This window comes from Gymnodraco acuticeps, unplaced genomic scaffold, assembly GCF_902827175.1.
Source record: "Gymnodraco acuticeps unplaced genomic scaffold, fGymAcu1.1, whole genome shotgun sequence".
In the NCBI taxonomy this organism is placed as follows: domain Eukaryota; kingdom Metazoa; phylum Chordata; class Actinopteri; order Perciformes; family Bathydraconidae; genus Gymnodraco; species Gymnodraco acuticeps.
In genome coordinates, this window is record NW_022992040.1 from 1072681 (window position 1) to 1095356 (window position 22676).

At 42.5% G+C, this 22676-nt stretch overlaps 2 protein-coding genes across 3 annotated transcripts in view; one reads left to right on the plus strand and one right to left on the minus strand.

Annotated features, from left to right (window-relative positions):
* The first annotated feature begins 4094 nt into the window (after positions 1-4094).
* The window catches only part of mlip (muscular LMNA-interacting protein), a 30917-nt gene continuing 12335 nt past the window's right edge, over positions 4095-22676 (plus strand). The window contains exons 1-9 of one of the 2 annotated variants that reach the window (XM_034201734.1): positions 4095-4213; positions 4653-6236; positions 6957-7028; positions 7738-7833; positions 7912-7995; positions 8097-8138; positions 8593-8640; positions 8805-8867; positions 8965-9090. In XM_034201734.1, the coding sequence (XP_034057625.1) occupies positions 4142-4213; positions 4653-6236; positions 6957-7028; positions 7738-7833; positions 7912-7995; positions 8097-8138; positions 8593-8640; positions 8805-8867; positions 8965-9090 (2187 nt within the window). In that variant the 5' untranslated portion in view covers positions 4095-4141. Of the gene's footprint in view, positions 4214-4652; positions 6237-6956; positions 7029-7737; positions 7834-7911; positions 7996-8096; positions 8139-8592; positions 8641-8804; positions 8868-8964; positions 9102-22676 lie in introns of both variants that reach the window. The other variant, XM_034201735.1, reaches the window with a different exon arrangement.
* LOC117536741 lies at positions 18673-20679 on the minus strand. The gene is made up of 2 exons (XM_034201736.1): positions 20598-20679; positions 18673-20436 (listed from the first exon to the last, which is right to left on the minus strand). The coding sequence occupies exon 2, from the start codon at positions 20304-20306 to the stop codon at positions 18861-18863; it is 1446 nt and encodes a 481-aa protein (XP_034057627.1). The 5' UTR covers positions 20307-20436; positions 20598-20679; the 3' UTR covers positions 18673-18860.

The window sequence follows — 22676 nt, forward strand, 5'->3', positions numbered from 1 at the left end:
ACGTGTGACACCCGATGATATTGTCTTCCTGATTGAACTTACGCTGAGCTACATTTCAATCAGGAGAGACGTGATTTATGAAATACATGTTTATAATCGGGACACATGATATGCGGGAATAGTGATTGACGTATTACAACTGTAATGATGTTTTGGCGATTAGGCCACGGGTTTGCAGGATGATCATTCAGGAAGGAAAGAACCGCTCTGATGAACCCCCAAAAGAAGTGAAGTATGAAGTACGGAGCTGTGAGCAATTCTTACCTTGCGGCTGGCTGCGGAGATCTATGGATGAAATGAGAGATTAACATGGGGACGTGATGAGCGCCGGAATCGCTTCCGGGCTGCGGGGTTAGACATGCGCGGACCCACTGGCCGTAACCTGCATTCGCAGGGTTAAACCTGACGCAGACCTGTGTCCGCAACCTGCATTCGCAGGGTTAAACTTGACGCAGACCTGTGTCCGCAACCTGCACCCGCAGGGTTAAACCTAACGCGCACCTGTGTCCGCAACCTGCACCCGCAGGGTTAAACCTACCGCAGACCCATGTCCGCAACCTGCACTCGCAGGGTTAAATGTGACGCGGATCCACGTCCGCAACCTGCACTTGCAGGATTAGCGTACGCAGACCCGGAGTCATAGCCTGACAGTTAACACGTATACATGCGGACGTATTACCACCACCAGTTATAGGCATAATTACCATTTTTAGTGTTTGAGGGACCTTTGGATAGCCAGCACGGCACTGATGTCCGGGCGGATGTAGGATGTGAAGGCAGAGGAGGACCATCGTCTGAGTTGTTGCAGGGATGAGGATGAGACGCCTTGATTAGCAGCGGAGGTAGCTGCGCCTATCCTGAACGAATGCCCCGAGATAATTGGGGTGATAAACCGGATCTAATGAGAACTTGCTTAAGTAATGTGATGGAGGGTCGCTAGTGTTAGATCCAGAGAGTGTGATAATAAACGTGTAAGCGATAGTGGAATCTGAGCGGCCGCTATGGCGGATGATCTCATGCTGATATTCCCCCCCAAAACGGAGGATGTGCAATCCACGTCTTTAAGGGACGGGGAAACCGCGGTCGTCGTGAGGCCGGCGGATGCCACGTCCAGAACGGGAGATGATGGCGTGCCGAAGATTATCCGCATGCAAAGTACGGTTGCACGGTGAGGAAGAGCAATTCTCGTTGGAGATGTTTGCTGTATACGCCTTGACGTTTATGTGGATGCACGCAGTTTGGTTAGAGGAACATTAATACCATGAGCTTGATGTGATGCCTAGGCACTCCAGGTGTGTGACTAGGCCTATAGTTCCTCATGATTAGGCACGCTGTGCTCCTGGAGGAGTCTCTTCTTGTTTCTTCTTCTCTCTTCCCAGTTGAGCGGGGTTATAGGTTAGTAATGTTGTATTTGAACACTAGATGGCGTAAAGCAACGCATGAGGGGATCTCCCTGGGCAGTGGGTGATTGAACTGGGGAGAGACACTATTAATATTATAGTTTCTCCTTACTTGACTCCCGCTTAAGGCTGAAAAGACTTCCGCTGAACGGATGATGGGAACTTAAAGCGCGTCGTTAATATCTGCTTTGAAGAGCCAGCCTTGCCTGCACGCTATTAAGATTACATTATCTCCGTGCGTAGAAAGGGGGAACATTGACCTTGTCATCGAGATTACCCTAAGCAATACCAGTCATGCTAGTAGCCTACGCTAAAGCGAATAGAGTTGTAACGAGCAGTAGCGCTTGAACAAAGTGACTAGAACGCGACCGCTCCTTGAAATATTTACCAGTCGGGCAGCATTAAGAATCTGTTATTGTGTAGGAAACGGTTTAATGCCGCAATGATAGTGACAGTAGTCAAGATGATTGATTAGCTTGTTGCTAAGCAACATCACCTGTAGGATGCCAGAGAACCTTAATGACGTTGTTGTGATGGCGACGGCGTAAATTCATGTATGAAACACATCGCTAACAGATGGGAAATATTTATAGCTGCTTATATGACAGTCGGACAGTGAATGCGTACGACGACTGCTGCGTGTGAGTTAACAGACAGTGGAATAGCTCCGGTGCACAATGCACTGCAGCGGCGTTTATGCCGCTGAACCACGTGATAACCGATACAACACGGCATTCTAGAAAAGTATAGGTTGAAGAAGTAGTTCTGATTGAATCTGGCTTCGTATGATTGAAAACTACCCGACACAATCCTCCATGATGTTGTTTGACAGCAGTAAGGGAGAAAAACGGCGACGTAAACAATTACGTCATGACGCAGACGCGATATTACACCTTTGAACCTAATTCACCTCTGTAATGTGTAAGGATTTAGTGGATCAGAGACTGTGAACGGATTTGGACAGTGCTGCCAAAAATATGTTGTTGTCGCAGATCCAGCCGTTGGTGCACCGAAAAACGGAATATTCTAGTGGAGAAACTTCGCAACAGGAGTCATTTGGGGGGGCTCTTGGGAAAAAAGTTTGGGAACCACTGCAATAAATGATGGTAATCTTGCTAAATCCGTTTAATCCCATCATTCTCTGTTATATAATGCATTTGACAAGACCACCTAGAGCAGGGGTGTCAAACTCAATTTCATCGCGGGCCACATCAGCATTATGGTTGCACTCAAAGGGCCGGTTGTAACTATATAAATATACATATAAATATATAATATATATAAAATAATGTGTTATATTACATTATTGCCTCTGAATTGGATTATTATTGGATAGGATAATGACTTAGTAATTAACTACGTATGAAAGCAAATAATTGCAAGTCTCTTCAGTGCGCATGTCACAAAACGAGATGCATTGTGGGACATGTAGTTTATAGGCAACCTGATTCTGTAAAGCGGCATTTAATCGTATAATAAACGTATTACATTCTTTGCAAGCTCTTGCGGGGCCACATAAAATGAAGTCGCGGGCCGGATGTGGCCCCCGGGCCTTGAGTTTGACACCCCTGACCTAGAGGTATTGAATCAATTTAGCATATGGACCAGATTCAGAAAAGGCCTGGTTCTAAGTTTCAGGATTGATATGCCAAAGAAGATTGCGTTTTAAATGGTGATCTTTAGAGAGGCTGGTAGGTCTAGCTCATTCTTTAGATATTATAACCATAACGTTTTAAATGTTTTTGGTAACAAAAATGCCCTGAACACAAAAAAAGATACAGTGGATTTAAGGATTTATTTCCCCCCTTTTTTCAAAGTATACTGAAATAATTTGTCCTTGTAACTTTTCATCAAAGGTGGAAACGACCTATTAATTATTTTCACCCCTGAAACTCATGAGTCATGACCAATCATAATGTAGCTATTATTTAGTTTTAGTCAGCTTTTCTGCCTTGGGCATGTGTTATATTGATACCTGTTGCACAGAGACTTAGGTAGTTTAGGTTCCTTAAACCTTATGTGTTTACAATAGAACCCCCGACAAATGATATTGTAAATAAAGCTTCAAATGCATACAATTCCAGAAATGTGCTAACATTTCCTTCTTGGCTGAAAACGGCATGTGACAGGCTAGATATAAAAGTTTCACAGGCCTAGCAACAATAACCAAAGGGGGAGGGGCTTTGGAAAGGGTACATTCAATTACCTATACAACAGGCTTTCTTCGACTAGGCAATACATGACAAATAATAAAATAAGTGCCCTGCCTAGTCAAGGGTATTTTTATTTGATAGTGATACTGTACTTATTCCACACACAGACTCTGGACTCTATAATCTTTAAACACCCTTTAAAAGCACCTCTTATCTTTCAGAAAGTAATGCTTTGCAGCTTTAATCCCTTGGTTTTGGATAGTATTTAATTGAATTTGAATTCACAGGATAAAGTACCAAGAAGAGCTGGCGTTTAATTATTGGCAGGCTTCTCCTCAGTTGCTCTGTTCTGCATTTAAGGCTTGTACTCAACCCCCGTCAGCAAGGCATGTACACGCAGTATATGTGAACTATATGTGTGGGGCATGTGATGAAACCATGCAAACACACCCCCTGAGCTCAGAGAGGCTCGCTAAAGTTCACCTCAAGTTTTCTCAGGTTTCACTCGCTCAGTTCCTCCTTAACATTTGCCTTATTTTCTCCTGTCAGAACTTTACTGTGTCCCATGAGAAGACAACTGGGGAGACCATGTTGCAGAGGGACATTTTCAAAGTCTTTATCAAAGACTCCACGGAGGGAGGAGCAGGGACAAAACTACGAGTAAGTACAACAAAAGCACTGTCAATGTCAAGCAGAAACTATGACAGAAATCTTTGTTATTGACATATTAAAATGTACATATGTGCATTTGTGTGTAATACTATATATATATCTGCATGTCTATATCTGTGTAACTATGCAGGGCAATTATACACACAAGTTTGGCATACATAAGGCATTTTAAGAAGGGAAAAATAAATGGTTGTGACAGTCCAACGTATCGACATTTTAATTAGAATAATAGGTTAAAATGGAAATACTAAGTTTCTACTCTATCATGGGTTTATTGTGTTTGTTTCAGATACTGAATTCATGAAAGTGTTTCTCTTCTCTGCACCAACGTTGGTCACGCTGATTTAAAGAATTTCAAATGAAACACTGAAAAAAAACACACACACACATCAGTTATCATTTATTAAATACTGTTTTGTTCTTTCAGCCTGCACTGGGTCACATGAGCACCTCTCAACCTGAAGCCTCTGCGTCAGTCAGTGTTCCCTCTGAAAATACCACCAACCCCGTCGCTGCCTCTATGGAAACAGCTGTTGATCAACACAGGGACATTTCCCAGCGGCATTATGGCAGTACCTCTGGACTTGCTGAGGTTAGCTCGGGTTTCTTTGCAAATATAGCGTCTGTGTCAGAAGACAGAATGAGCCCAACCAACTCGGCAGACCTGTTCCCCACCCTGGCTTCATCCAGAGAGTCCATCCTCTCCGAGGGCTCGGACAGAGAGAAGAGCTGGTCGGCCATGGAGCTTTCCTCTCTCACCTCTCCATTCTCTCTCAGCCGCACTGTATCTCCCTGCTCATCTGTCCGCTCGGGCACTTTCACACCTAGTGTCATTCAGATAAAGAGACACTTTCTTGCTCCTGGCTCTAGTCTGATCCACACCCCTTGTTTTTCATCCTGCGAGAGCCTCTCCTCCTCCGTGGGTCCCCAGTCCCCTCCTCCTCCTCCCCGGCACCGGCCTCCTCTCACCCGACTCTCCCTCCTCACTGCCATCCTGAGAAAAGGCCGTCTTCCTATCCTGTCCCCTGCTCTGCAGAGGCCTTACACCCCCTGCTGGCCTATTAACCCTGTGACCCTGTCTTTCTGTAATGCATGCGCAGCGGCCTCCAGTGTGGCCTCTATTCCCCTTAAGTTTTCATCTCGGTTCTCTTCATCAGCGTCTATAGATAGTCAGAGCCACGTTCACCGGGAGCCTAATAGATGTGCCACGGCTCCACCACCTGTGAAGTCGAATGAGCCCAGCGGAACATGCTTTCATACTGAGGCGGAAACACGCTCTGAGAAAATGTGTACTAGTAGTGCGCCTAGATGGCAGCAGGTTATTTCACCCCCTGGAGTGAAGAGCGTGCTGCCTCGAGCTCCTCCATTATTTTGCTCAAATTTCAAATCTGTTCCTCCCTTAAAGCATGAAGACATAAACCAAAAGCTGCAACACACACACAGGTCTATTTCCAAGTCGCCTGAGATGAAACCCATCAACACTCAAATGTACCTCAAGGGCCCTTCAGACCAGAACCTGAAAACACGAATCTCCCCATCCCCTAAAGTTAATAATGAGCTAGAGACCTATGCACCCCAGCAATGGAATCCTCCACCAAATTCATCTCCCTCAAAGCTTCACTCGCTCTCTCGACAACTGATATCCCCTCCTCTCGTTCAGCCTTCACAATCACGATCAGACAGTGTCGAAATGTTCTGTGACAGAGCATCACCACCTGCACAAAACACCACAGATTGGTGTGAGCCAGGAAGAACCTACCCTGATTCTAAAAGTGCCACAACCTCTTCAATTCGTTTTCACAGAGCTCACTGTCTGTCTCCTTCCCGCTACACAGCCATGGCTTTTCCTGGATGGCTGCCACCCACAAGCACCCCCACGCCTACGCCCTCCCCTGCTCCACCAATCAGAGACTTCACCCCGTCACCTTCTCTCTCCATGCGCTCCACGCCCTCCCCGAGGCCAGGGAGTGCTATATCCGACTGCAGTGACAGAGAGGGTAAAAAAAGAAAGGTAGTCACTCTGCTTGCCACATGCATGTCTAAACTGATAATATTATTAAAGATGTGACATAGTGTTCTCACAGGCTATGTTGTTAAAAACAGATTTCACTCACTGGATATCTGGATATCAAGTGCGGTTCTCTCTGTGTGGAGCTGTTTTTAGATTGCTGTTCATGTTGTTATAGATCTTTGCTTTGCAGAGATTTCCATCTGTTTGCTGGATTGCAATGATTGACATATCTGAAATTACATAGGCCTATGTTGAAGCAGGGGGGGACCCGTCATCTGAAAATCGATACAGAAGCTTTTTCTAGGTCAGCCATACATGCTTGAAGTTAAGTGACACAAGTAGTGCGAACACACTGAGTATTAATCAGGAATCCAACTTCGTCTGGAAATATAAGTAAATGTGGGACACAGTCAACAAGTTTGGTTGCCTGTCAGTGCGGAAAAGTTAGTTTGAACTGGACTTTAGAGACAATTACAGTCCGTCCATGATCCAGCTGAGCAGCGGGAAGACAGACAACACTGCAGCATTATGCTCGTCCCGTTGGGTGTCTGGAGCCTGGCTCATTGTTTATGCATGATTAGTGGCCTGTGGCAGTGTGAGATAAAGCATGTCTAAAGAAATGCTACATGATGAATTTCAACAAAGTCTATTTTTAGTATAATGCAGAAATGTCAATCAATGTGTATTCACTGTCTACCCTTCTCTCTCTAATAATTCCAGACACACAGAATTAAGTTAAGCTACAAATCGCTCGCTGCAATTCCCTCAAACACCCTTCTGTTGGATCAACAGGTGAGTTCAATAACCTGACTCTAATCCCAGTAACCACTAAGCTTATTGGAAGCAAATGCACCAGCACTTAAAATGGTTTGGCTTATTGAAAGCTAATGTATCTGCTAATGTTGCTATTCTGAATTTGTATCCTCGGTTGACTGCACTTATTGTACGTCACTTTGGATAAAAGCTAAATTAAAATTGAAATGTAATGTAATTTGAATAATCTAGTTATCGTGTTGAGATCCTGTCGTATAAAGCCTTACTGTATGATGCAGGCACTTAAATGTTGCCGTGGAGCACAAGTGAGGAATTTGAGATGGGAATCAAATCAGTCAAAAGGTATAATGTTTGGTATAATTATAAGAAGGCTCTTTTTTTTGTAAAATAAAATACTAAGAAAAGTAAAGAAAAGTTGAATGGCAAGTTTCCAATAATCAGACACAGACAATTACATTTATATTTGACAGAAATATAAATAATGCAGCGTATAGGTTAAGCAATTTAATGGTTTTGAAACCTTAATAAAACTCCAATCAGACGTAAAAAGATGTCATTAATGCTGCAGTACGGTACATTCAGAGCAGCAGAGGAGGCAGGGCTCAGACAGAATACAGAGTGGACGGATCTCAATTGTCTGGAGGGGATATCAGTGTTGTCTAACCCTCCTGTATAATCCTGGCCTTGGCAGCGAGCTCAATCTGTCCACTCTGCTTTACATTCACAGGCAATAGACGAGCAGGTGGAGAGAGAAGAGAGTCCATGTGACAGGCTGAATGTGGTAGATACAATTGAGAGAGGTGTTGCAGACACCCACGCTGAGGTACAAGTGCACACATCAGTTTTGGTTTTCACTGCACACATCATACAACAGTCCAATAACATCAATTATTTTCTGCAGATGTGCTCACCCGCTGAGCTCCGGCAGCAGTCCGAGGAACTCTATGCCGTTATTGATGAGATATTGGCGGACTCCATTCCAGCAGTGAGATCAATTCATTATATGATATGAAATTAAACATGTACAAATGTTGATTTTTGATATATTAAAAGTTATTTAATGGGTTTATTTTTTCATATTTTAAGAGCAAAACATCCCGGTCATCGACTAATAATGTGGGTCTGCAGGTAAAGAGTGTTTCTTTAAAGTATGTAACACAAACTCACAGCTGTTGTTTTCCTGTCTACATTTTTTAGAAGAATCGTTTTTTAGATATGAGAATTGATTATTCACTCATGTCTTGCTGTGTACAATTCATTAAACTATCCAAGCTGTTATATTGCTTCATTTCATGCTAATTAATACGTTTGATGCTTTAGAAAAGTATTAACACAGTATATGCAAAACAATGTTAATGTCACAAGTGTGTAATTGTAACATCCCCAACAGCATGCAGAAAGTTATTAAACAGCTCAAATACAATTATAACTAATATTCAAAGAAATTACTAAAAATAAGAACTTCAGCAACCTTGGGGCCATGGGAACATTCTCTTCTTTTTATACTGAAACACAAAGCTGAGATACAAGGCTTTGCAACTCCCTTGTTTTCTTTTCTCACATATTTATTTTGTACTTTTAGCAGAACAACTCATCATTTACAAAAACCCTGGGACGTGAAACCAAATATGTGAGTAAGAGTCGGCTAGTTTAAATTCACAAAACTGAGATGCTGCCTGATAATGTTACACCTTAACTTGGCTTTACATAAAACCTTCAGTACTTCCTTTTATCAGTACTTACGTTTTGTTAAATAAATTATGTTAATGTATTTCTTATAAATGTTTTATTCAGGCCTCTGTTTGCAGCTTGCACCCATCAACTGGTGTGGATAGAAAGCTGATCAATCCTAAAAAGGTACTTATTCACTTAATGATCAAGTTTAACATCCTGTTGCAATTGCTTTAACAAAGCAGGATTAAATCGTCTTTGCTTTTGGAATCCTTCCTTCCAGACGAATCCCGGGGTTATTCGCCCGATGACGGCGATCCCAAGTCTGACAGTCGATGATGAAGAACATTTTCATCCAAACCCTTTCAGTCCATTTGCCGTCAAGCAGACCTCCTCTGCCAACAAAAAGGTAGACTGGAGGTATTTGCTCATTGTGTAATGAATAGGTTTTCAAATATTAGTTTTAATTTAGCAGACCAGAGAGATCTGTCTGGTTTCCATCACTCACACCCCTCATGGGCTGAAGATGTGGCTCTTAAAAGAGAAGTGTCTCGCACATTTCCTGACAGTTAAGTCTGAAGTCCAACGTTGACATGTTTTGACACTTAAAAAAAGTTTTAAATGACTAAAGAAACTTCTCAAACTATACTCCAACTCAATGCTGTCCACCCATATCAAAATCATGTCTAGAATATATAACGTATATCTGGTCAAATATTAATACCCAAACAGCTTCCATCAGAAGAAAAAGGCCTGGTTCTTTCTGCCTGTGGTGAAATCCCTTTTTCTTGTCACTCTCTGTCAAAAGTCACATTAAAACAGTAATTTGTTGCCTCCTAATTTAGCGATCAGTTTTAAAGGGAACATGAAACTACATTGGAGATTACATTGAGTTTGAGCAACCAATACAATATTGTACATTTAACTTACTCTATACAACCTTATTCATAAACCTTTTCTCCTGCTGTCTACTTTCGGAAATGGGTAAAAATCTGGAACACTCAGATAAAACAAACAAAAAATCGATTTAATTATATTAATAAAATGTATATAAAATGAATAAATGAGTATCGTATCTGTGTTGTTGATCTGTAATATTACAGTGTTACGTTGATTTGTTTGTCCTTCTCGGACCATGCACTACGCATTTCAGTGGTTTTGTGTTAGAAAAGAAAGCAACCAATCAGATCTTGTTCTGGGTCTCTGGGTAGAATATCCTTCAACCAAGGTATTCTACATCCTTGATAGAATGCCCTGGCCGTTGCACTGAATGAGAGCGTACGTTTGGATTGACAGTTTGATCAACCAATCATATATTGATTTGTAGCCAACGGTTGTATTTTTTCAGAGTTTCCCTCCCAGATAGCAAAAAAGGTTTGGCCCAGATTCGGCCCACACAAAACACCTTCATCCGGCCCACATACCGCATGGAATGATGGCACTTGGGCACTCCGCTCCTGTTTGCCAGATCTGGGCCACAAGCAAGCCATAGCAATGCCACATGTCAACCAAAAACGAACCACATAAACCAGAATTGGCCCTAATCTGGGCCACAGTTAGTTTTCATTCTGGCCCAGATCCGGCCCACATTCCGTATCCTCATCCGGCCCAAATGCTGCATGGAATTATGGCACTTTGACGGTCGGGTGATGTTTACCAGATCTGTGCCACAAGCAGTTCAAAGCATGGCCACATGTCAGCCAAGAATGAACCAAATAAACCAGACCTAGCCCTAAAAAGCCATTAACACTTTGGTGACTCAGTAACTGAATATCAATGACACTGTGGATTCTGCAACAGCAATATTCAACATACAGTAAATACAAATGTCAAAATGGCCTCCCAAAAGTTGCATCAATAAATGTTCAAATAAGTTACAACAGATGAACCAAACGTTTTTTTTTAATGACTGTATCATAATTTATTAATATTGGTGATGAACTAGCCACTGCATCATTACATTTTCAAAAAAACTGGGATATAATCCAACCATGCCAAAATAACAGAATAATAAACAAAAACAATATAGCTGTATAGTAAAGCAACTTTGAAAAAACACGCAATTCTAAAAAAAAGCTTAGCTCCCCAAAAATAAACAAACTCTTCTGCAGACTCAGTGACATTTCAGATTTATTTTATTGATTTTCTTGTGAAAACAGAACTAGCACAGAATACTTGTAGAACCATAGGGTTAAACCTAACCCTGCTCAACCAAAATGAACGATCTTGGCACGGGAACAACCTGGATATTTTATTGATGGATTTATCGACCTCCTTGACTGGGCCCATGGGAATCGTGAAGGCCTATAAGGAATGCACAAACAAAAAAAACTATTTTGAAACTAAAACAAACAAACTTACAAAACCGGAAACAAAATACAATTCCTTATGTATTTCTATCAGAGATGGGGACTCGAGTTTGTGACTCGGACTCGAGTCGCACTTAAGTCGCACACACAGAGACTTCAGACTTGACTTGGACTCCTGCTCAAAAGACTTCGGACTCGACTTGGACTCGTGTTTTGGGACTCGTGAACAATCATTGTGTTTTCTATTTTTGGCGTATTAAAGGTGGGGTAGGTAAGTTTGAGAAACCGGCTCGAGATCGCTAGAATTTGAAAATACACAACCGGAGAAAATCTGCCACTTCCTTACTGAGCCCCTCCTCCAACACACACGAACGTGCACATTGAGGGCACGAGATAAGTTTGTGCCCCGATGGGAGGCTGACAGGCAGGTAGGCTATCCAGTTATTATAGCCGGGCCGGCTAAAATAATTGGTCGTGCTTTTTACAGTATTACGGCTTCCACAGATGACATTTTTTAATGGATTTTTTGTCAAAGCACTTAAGATATTCATTGCTATCGGGATGTTAAGAGCATTCCATGGAATATAACAAAAAGTGTATCTCGAGCCGGTTTCTCAAACTTACCTACCCCACCTTTAACATTAACATTAACATCATGGTAACATCATGGTAACATCATGGTAACATCATGGTAACACCATGGCGACCGGCGGCACACCTGCAGCTGTACCGCTTGTAATTAGGTTCAACTATAACAACTTCGAACAAAACGCCGGCGGCACCAACAAAAGGAGCGCACACTGCAAAGTCTGCAATATTAAAATCAAGGATGCTGGTGCAACAACGTCAAATTTCATCAGGCACTTGAAAACTCACCCGGAGAGGTCAGTCACATTAACGCATATGGACGGTTAGCAAACATGTTTAGCTCAGCATCAGCTGTAATGTTAACTTAGCTTGCTACTAGACGCAGTGTAATTAAACAATACGGTTGCAGAGGTCAAATTTTAACATTTTTGTCCACTGGCCAAATGGCTAGCCTAGTGAATGTTGAAATTTTACCAGCCACTGAATAGATAGATTGCCATTGTTATTTTTGGCTGGTGCATGCAACATACAGTACCAGCCACTTGCATGATTTACCAGCATTTGGCTGGTAAATGGTGTTAATGGTAGATATCTCTTTTGGAACAGGTCATGTTTTAATATCACCAGTTCAGTATATTTCAGATAATATTGCAGCAATAGTTTTTTAGTTGCAAATGGCACAGAACAAATGTTTACTTTTAAGTACTTTTAACACAGTTTCCCTGCGGGGGATTAATAAAGTATTTGTGATACTGATTTCTGATTCTGAAGTGTTTTGCTTATAAGTTGTTTGCATTTAGCTAAAGTGTGATGTTTTTCCTCATATTGCATTGCAATAGCCTGTTTAAAGTGATCATATAACAAACTAATCAGTACTGATACTGTATGCTAATAGATATAGGAGTGATAATAATACAGTAAATGCTTTGAATTTCTTAGATATAGCTGTGCAGTATTCTTAACAGATTGGATAGCAGCAGACAATAGAAGGCTTATTACAACCAGAAGAGACATGAGACTTTTATTTTTTAGAGACTTGAGACTCGTGACCAAAGACTTGAGACTTGATCAAGTCTCACCCCACAAAGACTTGATACTTGACTTGGACTCGTGACCAAAGACTTGAGACTTGGACTTGCAAAAAAAGACTTGTGAAAATCTCTGATTTCTATATTATATATTACAAAACAGTGTTTCATCACTCGCCAAACGCAATCCTTAACGTCCAGTCCTCCAATGACACTCAATGCAGTAATCTGAAAAAGATAATTTAAAAGCTAAGGATACATGCATTATATAAACACTAGTCACAATAAACCTAATCAAAACAAAAAAAAATAACATTAAAAAACATTATTTCCCTTTTCGCTTAGCTGGTATTTAGCATCACTGCTGTCCAACATACAACTTAGGTGGCAAGTAAAATATAACAATAGTTTCAAATTGGGTTCCCCATCCTTTTAAGTTGGTAAGGGCAATTATTACCGTTTTTGAAGGTCTGCCTCTTCCTCAGACGTTTTCTCCAGAGCCAGCAGGTTATATCTTTTAGCGGCAGTATATCCCTGCCAAGGGGATCCGGCCCACCAGCAGGTTCGCCTGGAATTTTCTGCATGGTCATCTGAATGACTGAGTTGATCCATCATCATCTCTTGATTTGTAAGAAGTCTATGTAGAAGAGCTAAAAATAAGGACATTCAACATATATAAATTAATGCTGTCAAAATTATCGTGTTAACGGCGGTCATTAATTTTTTGAATTAATTGCATTAAAATATTTAACGCATTTAACGCATGTGCAAAATGGCCCGCCCCATACATCCCACCAGTGGCATCGCCAGGGTATGGCTGGGGTAGGCTACACCCATACCAATAAATGGCTTAGCCCCACCATGAAAAATGATGTTAAAGTAAGCAAAATAAAGTCCGCCAACTCGCAGAGAAAATTGCACAGACAGCAGTTAGTAAGATTGATTTCAGTAGCCACTTGTCTGGAAATACCGAAGACCAGAAACGGTTTTGAAAACTTTTGTCACGTAGTGATCGTCTTCTCAATAGAACATCTTTGATAATGTCTTCTGGCCAATCAGAATCAAGATAACGGCGTGGTGTTGTTGCAGGAAGTCCCGACGGAGAATACTTTTGCTGTAGTACAGGTAACACATAACTGGTACGCAGGTTATGTGCGTAATCAGAAATGCGTACCGTCACTTGTGTCACAAAGCGCATTTGCGTACCGACGTACTTGTGAAGCTTTTCCAGAAGGCGATTAGATCACCGGACGACAGAGTCGGCCTCCGTGTGCACAGACAGGGCTGCTGTTAACGTCGGTCTGTACAACGGAATTGTGCCAAAACTACGCCAACCGGCTGCGGAGGGAGACTCCCCCCCCTTCACTGGAGAACTGCGCTAAAACAGCTGGGGCCTCATTTATAACGCCGTGCGTAGGATTCACGTGGGAAGGTTGCTTACGTAGTAGAAATCCAAAAAATAGGTACAGAAATGTTCCGACATTTTCCGATTCACCAAACATTGCGTACCGTCGAGGAAAGTGCGTACAGCACTTCCTACGCCGGTTTCCCTTTATAAATCACAATCGACTCGAAATGCGGTACAGCTTTTGCGGGCTTCACGTAACGCCCATATTTGCCTATAAATAGTCAAAGAAACGCCCATTCATTCATTCATTTTGACTGACTTTATGAAGAAGATAGCAGGAAATGACGACAGAACAGCTAATAAATACATCTCACACCGTGTCAGATTTTGGTTATTTTGGGGAGGTCGAGATAAATCATATTGTTTGGTGGATGCCGTTTGAACCAGAGTAGCAGCATGGAGGTCGGATCGTCACCAAAATAAATAAATAAGTGGTCCGAAAAAGGTTCATGACAAAAAAAATACACACTAGAGGCTTCTCGATACTCAAATTTCCCCTCCTCGACTCCCTCCTCGGTTCCCCCTCCTCGAGACTTAGACCCCGCCCACAGGAGATGCGAGCGGAGGACCGAGGAGGGGAAGCAGCAGACGTTTAAAGAAATGAGAACTCCTCTCCTCTGAGCGGTCATTTTAAAGAGACGTCCGTTCATGATTACGTGGCAACAGCTGCATCAGCTGTCGAGTGTTTTGTCATAGCGCTGTATCTCTGTTAGATCAGCTGAATATTGTTCCCCCACATATTTACTTTGAATTCATTGAGAGTGCGGTATAAGAGACAATAACAGGCTACAGATGCGGACACACACACACAAATATATTTATATAAATATATACATTTAAAGTATGAGAGCACTCTCATAATACGTAACACAATCAGAGACTGGATATATCCCCCCCCCCCCCCCCCTCTCTCTGGTCGCTGAAATGGGGAATTGAAATTACGGGCCAAAAGTTGTATTTACAAGTAGGCCTATTAAAAGTAAGCAGAGGACACCAAACCAACTGAGACCCGTCTGTCCGCCGCATTTACGCACACACCTACACACTGTACCACACACACCTACAGCTCCTAAAGCATAAGCCGTTGTGTATTTTATTATGTGAAGCAATGGTCTTAGAAAAATATCGACTCTTTGTTTGTAGATATCTACTAAACTAAAGCAAGTAAAGAGAGTAGGCCTGTTATACTGAGTGATATATATTATACACACTGCTCTGCTTTCTGCATGGACCTTACAGCTGTTCTCTCTGGAAACATCGCGACGCGATGAAAGCAGTTTCTAAAATAATATCCAGGGGATGCATGCAGAGCTGTCATTGGCTGAGATAAGTCCGGCCGTGCGTCACGCCTCCACCGTTCCCGGAAATGCATCCGTGGAGGAGCCGTGGAGGAACCATCAGTGTATCCTCGGTTATAGCTCCTCCAGAGAGCCCCCTCGACGCTCGATGCTCGGTCCTCGGTGTGCATTTAGAGAAATGAGACGTCCTTCAAAATGGCGCGCTGAAATTCATTTCCGGGTCACTACCGGAGGACCGAGGAGTCGAGCAGTCGAGGAGGGGACATTTGAGTATTGAGAAGCCTCTATAGCCTTCCTCAGGCAGTGTGTTTGTACCGGGGACAGGAGACATCCCAGCTGTCGATCAGCTGTGCGTCTCCACTGCAGCAACTCTATATCCACCAGTTAAAGGAAATACAACTAATGTGTTGTGTTATATTAGCTGTACAATTGACCACTATGGTGTTCTTAGTTTCCATACCTCCTGTGTTTTATGAGCGACTTATCAAGTCTTAGCAAATGGCATAAAACATGATTAAACATGGTAGTATATAAAACCATGCTCGTACAACCTATAGAAATGCAAAACCGCATCATTTATGAGAAAACATTTCATAACATTAACACAACATATTATTCGAGGTGGTTTTAAATAACATATCCGTATTTATTTATTTCTCCAAGTTGTGTTTTTGTGTGCACTGAGGAGTCTCAAACAGGCGTTTGTTTAATCATTTTAAGATTGGCTTTAATCAATGTTTGAAAATGAATTCTTCATATGATAAATGAGAGGTAACATTTTGTTTATGGTATTATTTCCACATATTTCTCTCCATTCTTCCTTCTGCCAACGCGGTGTCGCAGTTTCTCGTCTCTCCCGTTTTTGTGCTTAGTGCGTACGCATGGGTTAGAGTTTGCGTGGAGGACCGCACGTTTTCTCGTCAAGTTAGTATTTTATAAATCGCAAACATTGCCTAGAAACTGGCGTACGCCATTTTTTGAGCGTATATCCCTTTATAAATGAGGCCCCTGATCACAACGTTCACACTCTGTGGTCACGAAGTACTCCACTAGCCCCCCCCCCCCCCCCCCCCCCCCCCCCCCCGACTTTCCTGAAGTACTCCCCCGTTGATAGAAATCAACACGTAATGAATTAAGACCCCACGGTTTGATGATTGATAGGTGCTCTCTTTCATTTTGACACACAGCATTTTTTTACAATAAACATGTTAAAAGGATATATCCGCCTTCTTTCATTTATCTTTCCATTCCCACAACAATATACATAAAGAAATTACATATTTTGGACATAGTTTGAATGGTGATTAATCATGATTAATTCATTTTTAAGCTGTGATTAATCTGATTAAAATTTGTAATCGTTTGACAGCCCTAATATAAATGCATTACAAGATGACTCTTTCCAGCTCTTGAAATTGAAAAATAAGAGGGATGTCCCAGATTAAAAATAATTATTTATATAAACAAACAATAATGGTCACATTGACCTGGTGTCAAAGATTGCGAGATTCACATTACATTATCTCCGTGTGTTTGCTTATATGTTATAGCGTACCATGTTAGCCACAGTGGTTTGGGTTTGAATCTGGCCCAGGCGCTTTGCCGCATATGTCTCTCTCCACTGCGCCTGTCTAAAGCAGCAATGCCCAAAATAATAATTTTAAAAAAGAACACTGATTGTAACAATTATCTTTTTAGCATCAGGGAATGAGTCCTTACCCCAAGTGAAGGAGTTCAAGTATCTCTGGGTCTTGTTCTCGAGTGAGGGAACAATGGAGCGTGAGATGGGCCGGAGAATCGGAGCAGCGGGAGCGGTACTGCTAGGGCTGTGCATCTTCACTGGTCTCACGATTCGATTCGATTACGATTATCCTGTCAACGATTCGATTCAATTCGATATCCTGATGCATCACGATTCATACCAATGCGTTGCATCCTCAATTTTCTATATTACTGCACATGGCTTATTTTTCATCAATGCATACATGCAGTAAATACATATGAACTCTCTTTTTATTATTTAGAAAGTGCTTCAGAAATCAATAACATAAATGTCTTGACATTAATTTATAAACCAAAATAAATGAATTGTATAGGTCTAGCCTCCCTATATCTGTGTGTTCCATCCTCAAAAACAAAAAACTAATGCTTCTGCAGTCTAGCTGCAGCTTCTAGCAACGGTCTTCTGTTAAAAAAAGGACACTGAATGTCCTGAATGTGGCATCACACACATAGGCCATAAGGTGAACCCTGTTATCGTTTCAACCCGCTCCACAGAAGTGAAACTACACAATCTTTAGTTCATAAAAAAGAACGAGTCATGCTTATCCACCAAAAAAAATATCGTCGCTAAAATTCCTGCCAATTCTTCTAGGCACGTAATTATTGGCTGAACTAGACCCTTCGAAGCGTAATAATATCTTGGTCCAAAGTCGTGCCACGGTTCGTCACGTGATCGTGCTACACCAATTGGGTAGCTGCATATTGTCAACAGAAGTGAAAGATGGCGGCCGCCATGGTTACGCTAAACCAGACCAAATGGATTCTAAACAGTGCTGTATGCTTGTTTTATGTCATGTTTTGTCATATGTCTTAATACATCACTAAGTCCGAGGTATTTGCGTTATATACGCGGTATTTGTGAGAGGTTTTACTATCTGGGAACAGAGTTGACCATCGAATCAACATTGACTAGCAGCGTTTATCAGCCAACTCCAGCTACAAACAATTTCCCCACGGGGATTAATAAAGTATATCAAACTCATATTTATCAAACTATCATTCCTGGACTGCCATGTTCACATCGCTAGGTTCATTGGGATTATTCCATTAGACTGAGGACTTTTTGTCTGTCTGTTGTTACCCTGTACACGTTAAATGCACTCTTAAAATAAACATGACTTGATTTCTGCGTCCAAGAAGAAGGTTAACTTGTTACGTTAAGTAATTTAGATCAATAAAATGCAGTACTTCCAGGCTGAAGACTTTTCTTTTTGTTGCTGCTTTTAATTGAACTATTCATATCTTAGACTGCACTGTAACTTTTATCCATGTATTTTTTCTTTTAATGTTTCTTTTATTAGCTTTTCTTTTGAATGACTGATTTTAAATGCCATTTTCTTAATGTCTTTAATTTTTTGTAAAACACTTTGAATTGCCTTGTGTTGAAAAGTGCTATATAAATAAACTTGCCTTGCCTTACTTATACCAATGTCCATTGATTCATTTATTTACTCATTCATCCCTCCACAAATGAAAACAACACTGATGAACCATAAAAACGAGATTTATTACAAATATAAAAGGTATGACATAGAAAACAGTAGAAGGACATGTAATGTAGTATAATTGATTGGTGTCAGGCTGGGCGGAGCGGCTGATTGGTGCTGTGATTGCCTCAGCTGGTTAAAAGAGTCCTGCTGATTATACTCTGTTCTAGTACCAAAAACAAACGTATCTATGAGTGATGTGTGAGCGCGTCGGCCAGGCACTAAAACCAAAAGAACAGAAAAGAGCTTAAGAAAGATGGAAAGAAGGCTCTTTTATTCCTATTCCTCACTGTCAGTGTCAGGGCAGTCATCGTTCTCTTCCTCTGTTTCTTTTTTATTTGCACAATTTGAGCAACGACATAAGTCTGTGCAACAGAGTCCTGCAGAGAAGCATGAACATCTGCCTTTCTCACAGGCAGACTCTTTGCAGCTGCAGTGTATCACATGCAACACACTGTCAGGGGCAGGATTTCTTGTCATCCAGGTGACGTGTAAGTTCCCATCCTCTATTTCCCAACCATATCCAGCAGGTGATGGAGCATTCATTTCTCTTTTGAGACAGGACCTCATTATTGCTGCCTGGTAATTTGCCCCTTTGCAGTGCTGATGGAGGGCATCATGAGTAGGGGGAATGCTTAATTCTGGCAAGGCCGATGATGCCATACAGAAAGCCTTGTACCTAGCATCATTTACATGTTCGGCTGCTGGCTGATCATACAGGTGACATACATACCGGCAAAGAAGTGCAAATGTTGATTGCTCCAAGTCAAAGTTAGTACCTAAACTTCTGAAAGCCTTAAGGTAGTCATCTTTCTCACATGCAACAGCAAATGACTTTCTTTTGCCTTTGCCATAGAAAGCGCTTGTGGAGTCACACCCAGAGAACGTGTGAATTCCAATCAAGGCTGAACACACACTGGTTCCGAGAGCTGATGACACCATGGCAATGTCAATGATCCGTGTCCTGTTGCCAGTCCCTGTGAACACATATAAGCTGCATGGCAAATCTGCCTGCAGACTTACAGCAATGACTGCCACATCAGTGTCCGAGCTCTTGATGATGACAGCTTTGTGCTCCTGTGCAGCATGTTGGGCATGTAAAAACACCCGTGTGTCACATTCCTCATGATCACACGGCAGGTCTTCAACAACATCAACAGACTGTACACCCTCCATGACAGTTACACAGTGGCATTGATTTTGATGGGCAATGTACAAGCTGAGGTTTTTACCCACTGTTGTGAGGTCTGCATATGTCCATGCCACATAAAGGAATTCGGCCAGTGCTTCCTTATTTTTTCCGTCAGAGAGAAACTTCTTCCACTGGGTTGGAGTTTTCTGATCTGGGCTGAAGATTGTTATTAGTTGTGACCCTGCATCAGCTCTACGGGACCGTTCTAGGCTTTTGATGCTGATGGGTGGATACCGGTCAGTGACAAAATCAATGCGTGTACACTTGTGATACAAAGCAAGTTGGAGTATGCTCTGCAGTATGGTCTCTGCAAGCTCTCCAAATGTTGCTGGTCTGGATGGCATGGCCTGCATGACTGCCATGCCATCAAAAAGAATGGCACCACCTATTGGAACTTTGTCAACCAAGCACTCTCCACCTTTGCTCTGCAATAGATCCATGAGAGCTGATTTGTTTGTTTTGGCAAGTGAACCATCAGCACTTGCTAATGGGTATGACACAGTTCCCAAGGAATATGACAGAATTTCCCTCATTTCAATTTTCCTGCTCTGGCCAAGGATGAGGAGCCTGGAAAATAACTTCTTGTCAGCACGCAAAATCACTTCCTTGCCTGCTGGTCAACACTTTGGTCATCTTTCTTCTCAGCAGCTTTCTGCAATTTGCCTAAACGGAAAAAAAGGACAACTCAATGAGTTTGTTGACGTATCTCTCACACATAATTGTACCTTTCAGTTATTCAACCACAGAGAATGTGTGTGTGTGTGTGTGTGTGGTGTGTGTGTAGTGTGTGTGTGGTGTGTGGGTGGGGGAGGGGGTTTGCTTACCTGCTTTTAATGTTTCAGCCTTACACAGTTGATCCCTTTGTCGCTTGCCTGCTTTGATGATCATTTTCTCCTTCATCTTGCATATAATGCACAGGGCAGGAAGGACGGGGCCAGAGCCTGCGATTGGCAGGCCTGACCTTGATCGTAGCTTCTCTGTTTGGCTTCGGTACGTGCTGCGAGACGTCGATGGGATGGGCTCGACCTCAAGGTCCTCCCTAACGTCTTGATCTCCCTCACGTGCGAGCCGTCTTTCCACCTTCGTCATGGCCTTTGTGTCGGTAAACCTTATGTAGCATGTGTGGTGGAAGCCAGCGTCCTCAGGAATATCTTCGAACTCGAAATCAAGACAGTGCTTGTGGTTTTCAGCCACCACGTTCCGAGAGTCTCCCTTCAAGCCGAGCGACCGTTGTAAGCTTGTCCTGTACGTATTCCATCTTGTATTGGTAAAACAATCAACCTTTTCGTGCTTCACAGACGTAATATGCATGTAACAATGTTTGTGTGTTGACAATTTTGACTTTTTGAGACTTTCTGGTGCGTTTTCCTCGTCTCCGCTACTCGATGAAACCATGGCGGCCGCCATCTTTCACTTCTGTTGACAATATGCAGCTACCCAATTGGTGTAGCACGATCACGTGATGAACCGTGGCACGACTTTGGACCAAGATATTATTACGCTTCGAAGGGAATAGTTCAGCCAATAATTACGTGCCTAGAAGAATTGGCAGGAATTTTAGCGACGAAATTTTTTTTGGTGGATAAGCATGAATCGTTCTTTTTTATGAACTAAAGATTGTGTAGTTTCACTTCTGTGGAGCGGGATTTCTTTTCTAAAGGACTTTTCGAGGTTCACCTTGCGGCCTAACAGGACTTGAGTCTGAACCATAGACTGTATATAAAGGTCTGAACACAGCAGACAACAGGAGTATTTACAACAGCATATAACAACTAAAATACTGCATGTGGGTGCACACTTACATTCTCTGTCTTACTGTTGCATAAATCCCATGAATGTATGAGATTAAGTTAGCTTCATTATATCTCAGTGATTAAGTGAATAATAAAGTTTCTATCGGGTCACTATCAGCCTGTCACTCATTATTTTCAGGGAGGGGGCGGGGCTTGGAGGAACGGAGAGGAGACGGTGATCGCGGAAGCTTTTTTCCTCCTGCCTTCACAAACTTTACACACGTATATATCGTCTGAAAATTGCTAGAGGACATTCATACTCTGCAATCCAAGACTTAATTAAATCCACCAAAAACCTGACATGATTGTAACGCGATTATTTTTGAAAAACATAAATCTCTGAGCCGCAGCGACACGGAGTGATTCAGAGCGGGTCCTTCTGCTGTTGGTTCTGGACTGGTGTTCTTGTGTTGGTGGATAAAGCAGCTCCGTGTTTGGTGTTGCTGTGCCGCTGTCACGTCTGTTCCCTGATCTCTATGTCACCAACCGATTTGATATTAAAGTGACAGAAAAAAAACGTTATAGTAAAGCCGCGGCCGGAAAATCAGGAAGCAACGTTACTACGCTATAATCGATTATCTTCCGTCACTGCATCGAGACCGAATCGTCCACGTCCGCATCGCAATACATCGTAGAAACGATTATTTTCAACACCCCTAGGTACTGCAGTCGCTTTACCGCACCGTTGTGACGAAAAGGGAGCTGAGCCAGAAGGCAAAGCTCTCTGTCTACCGCGCCATTTTCGTTCCTACCCTCACCTATGGTCATGAAGGATGGGTCATGACCGAAAGAACGAGATCGCGGATACAAGCGGCCGAGATGGGTTTTCTCCGCAGGGTGGCTGGTGTCTCCCTTAGGGATAAGGTGAGAAGTTCGGTCATCCGGGAGGGACTCGGAGTTGAGCCGCTCCTCCTTCGCTTCGAAAGGAGCCAGTTGAGGTGGTTCGGGCACCTAGTTAGGATGCCACCTGGGCGCCTCCCTAGGGAGGTGCTCCAGGCACGTCCAGCTGGGAAGAGACCAAGGGGTAGACCTAGGACCAGGTGGAGGGATTATATTTCTTCGCTGGCCTGGGAGCGCCTTGGGATCCCCCAGTCAGAGCTGGTTAATGTC

Coding starts and splice junctions, on each gene's coding strand:
- LOC117536741 (XM_034201736.1), bottom strand. CDS start 20,306: ATGAGGGAAATTCTGTCATATTCCTTGGGAACTGTGTCATACCCATTA.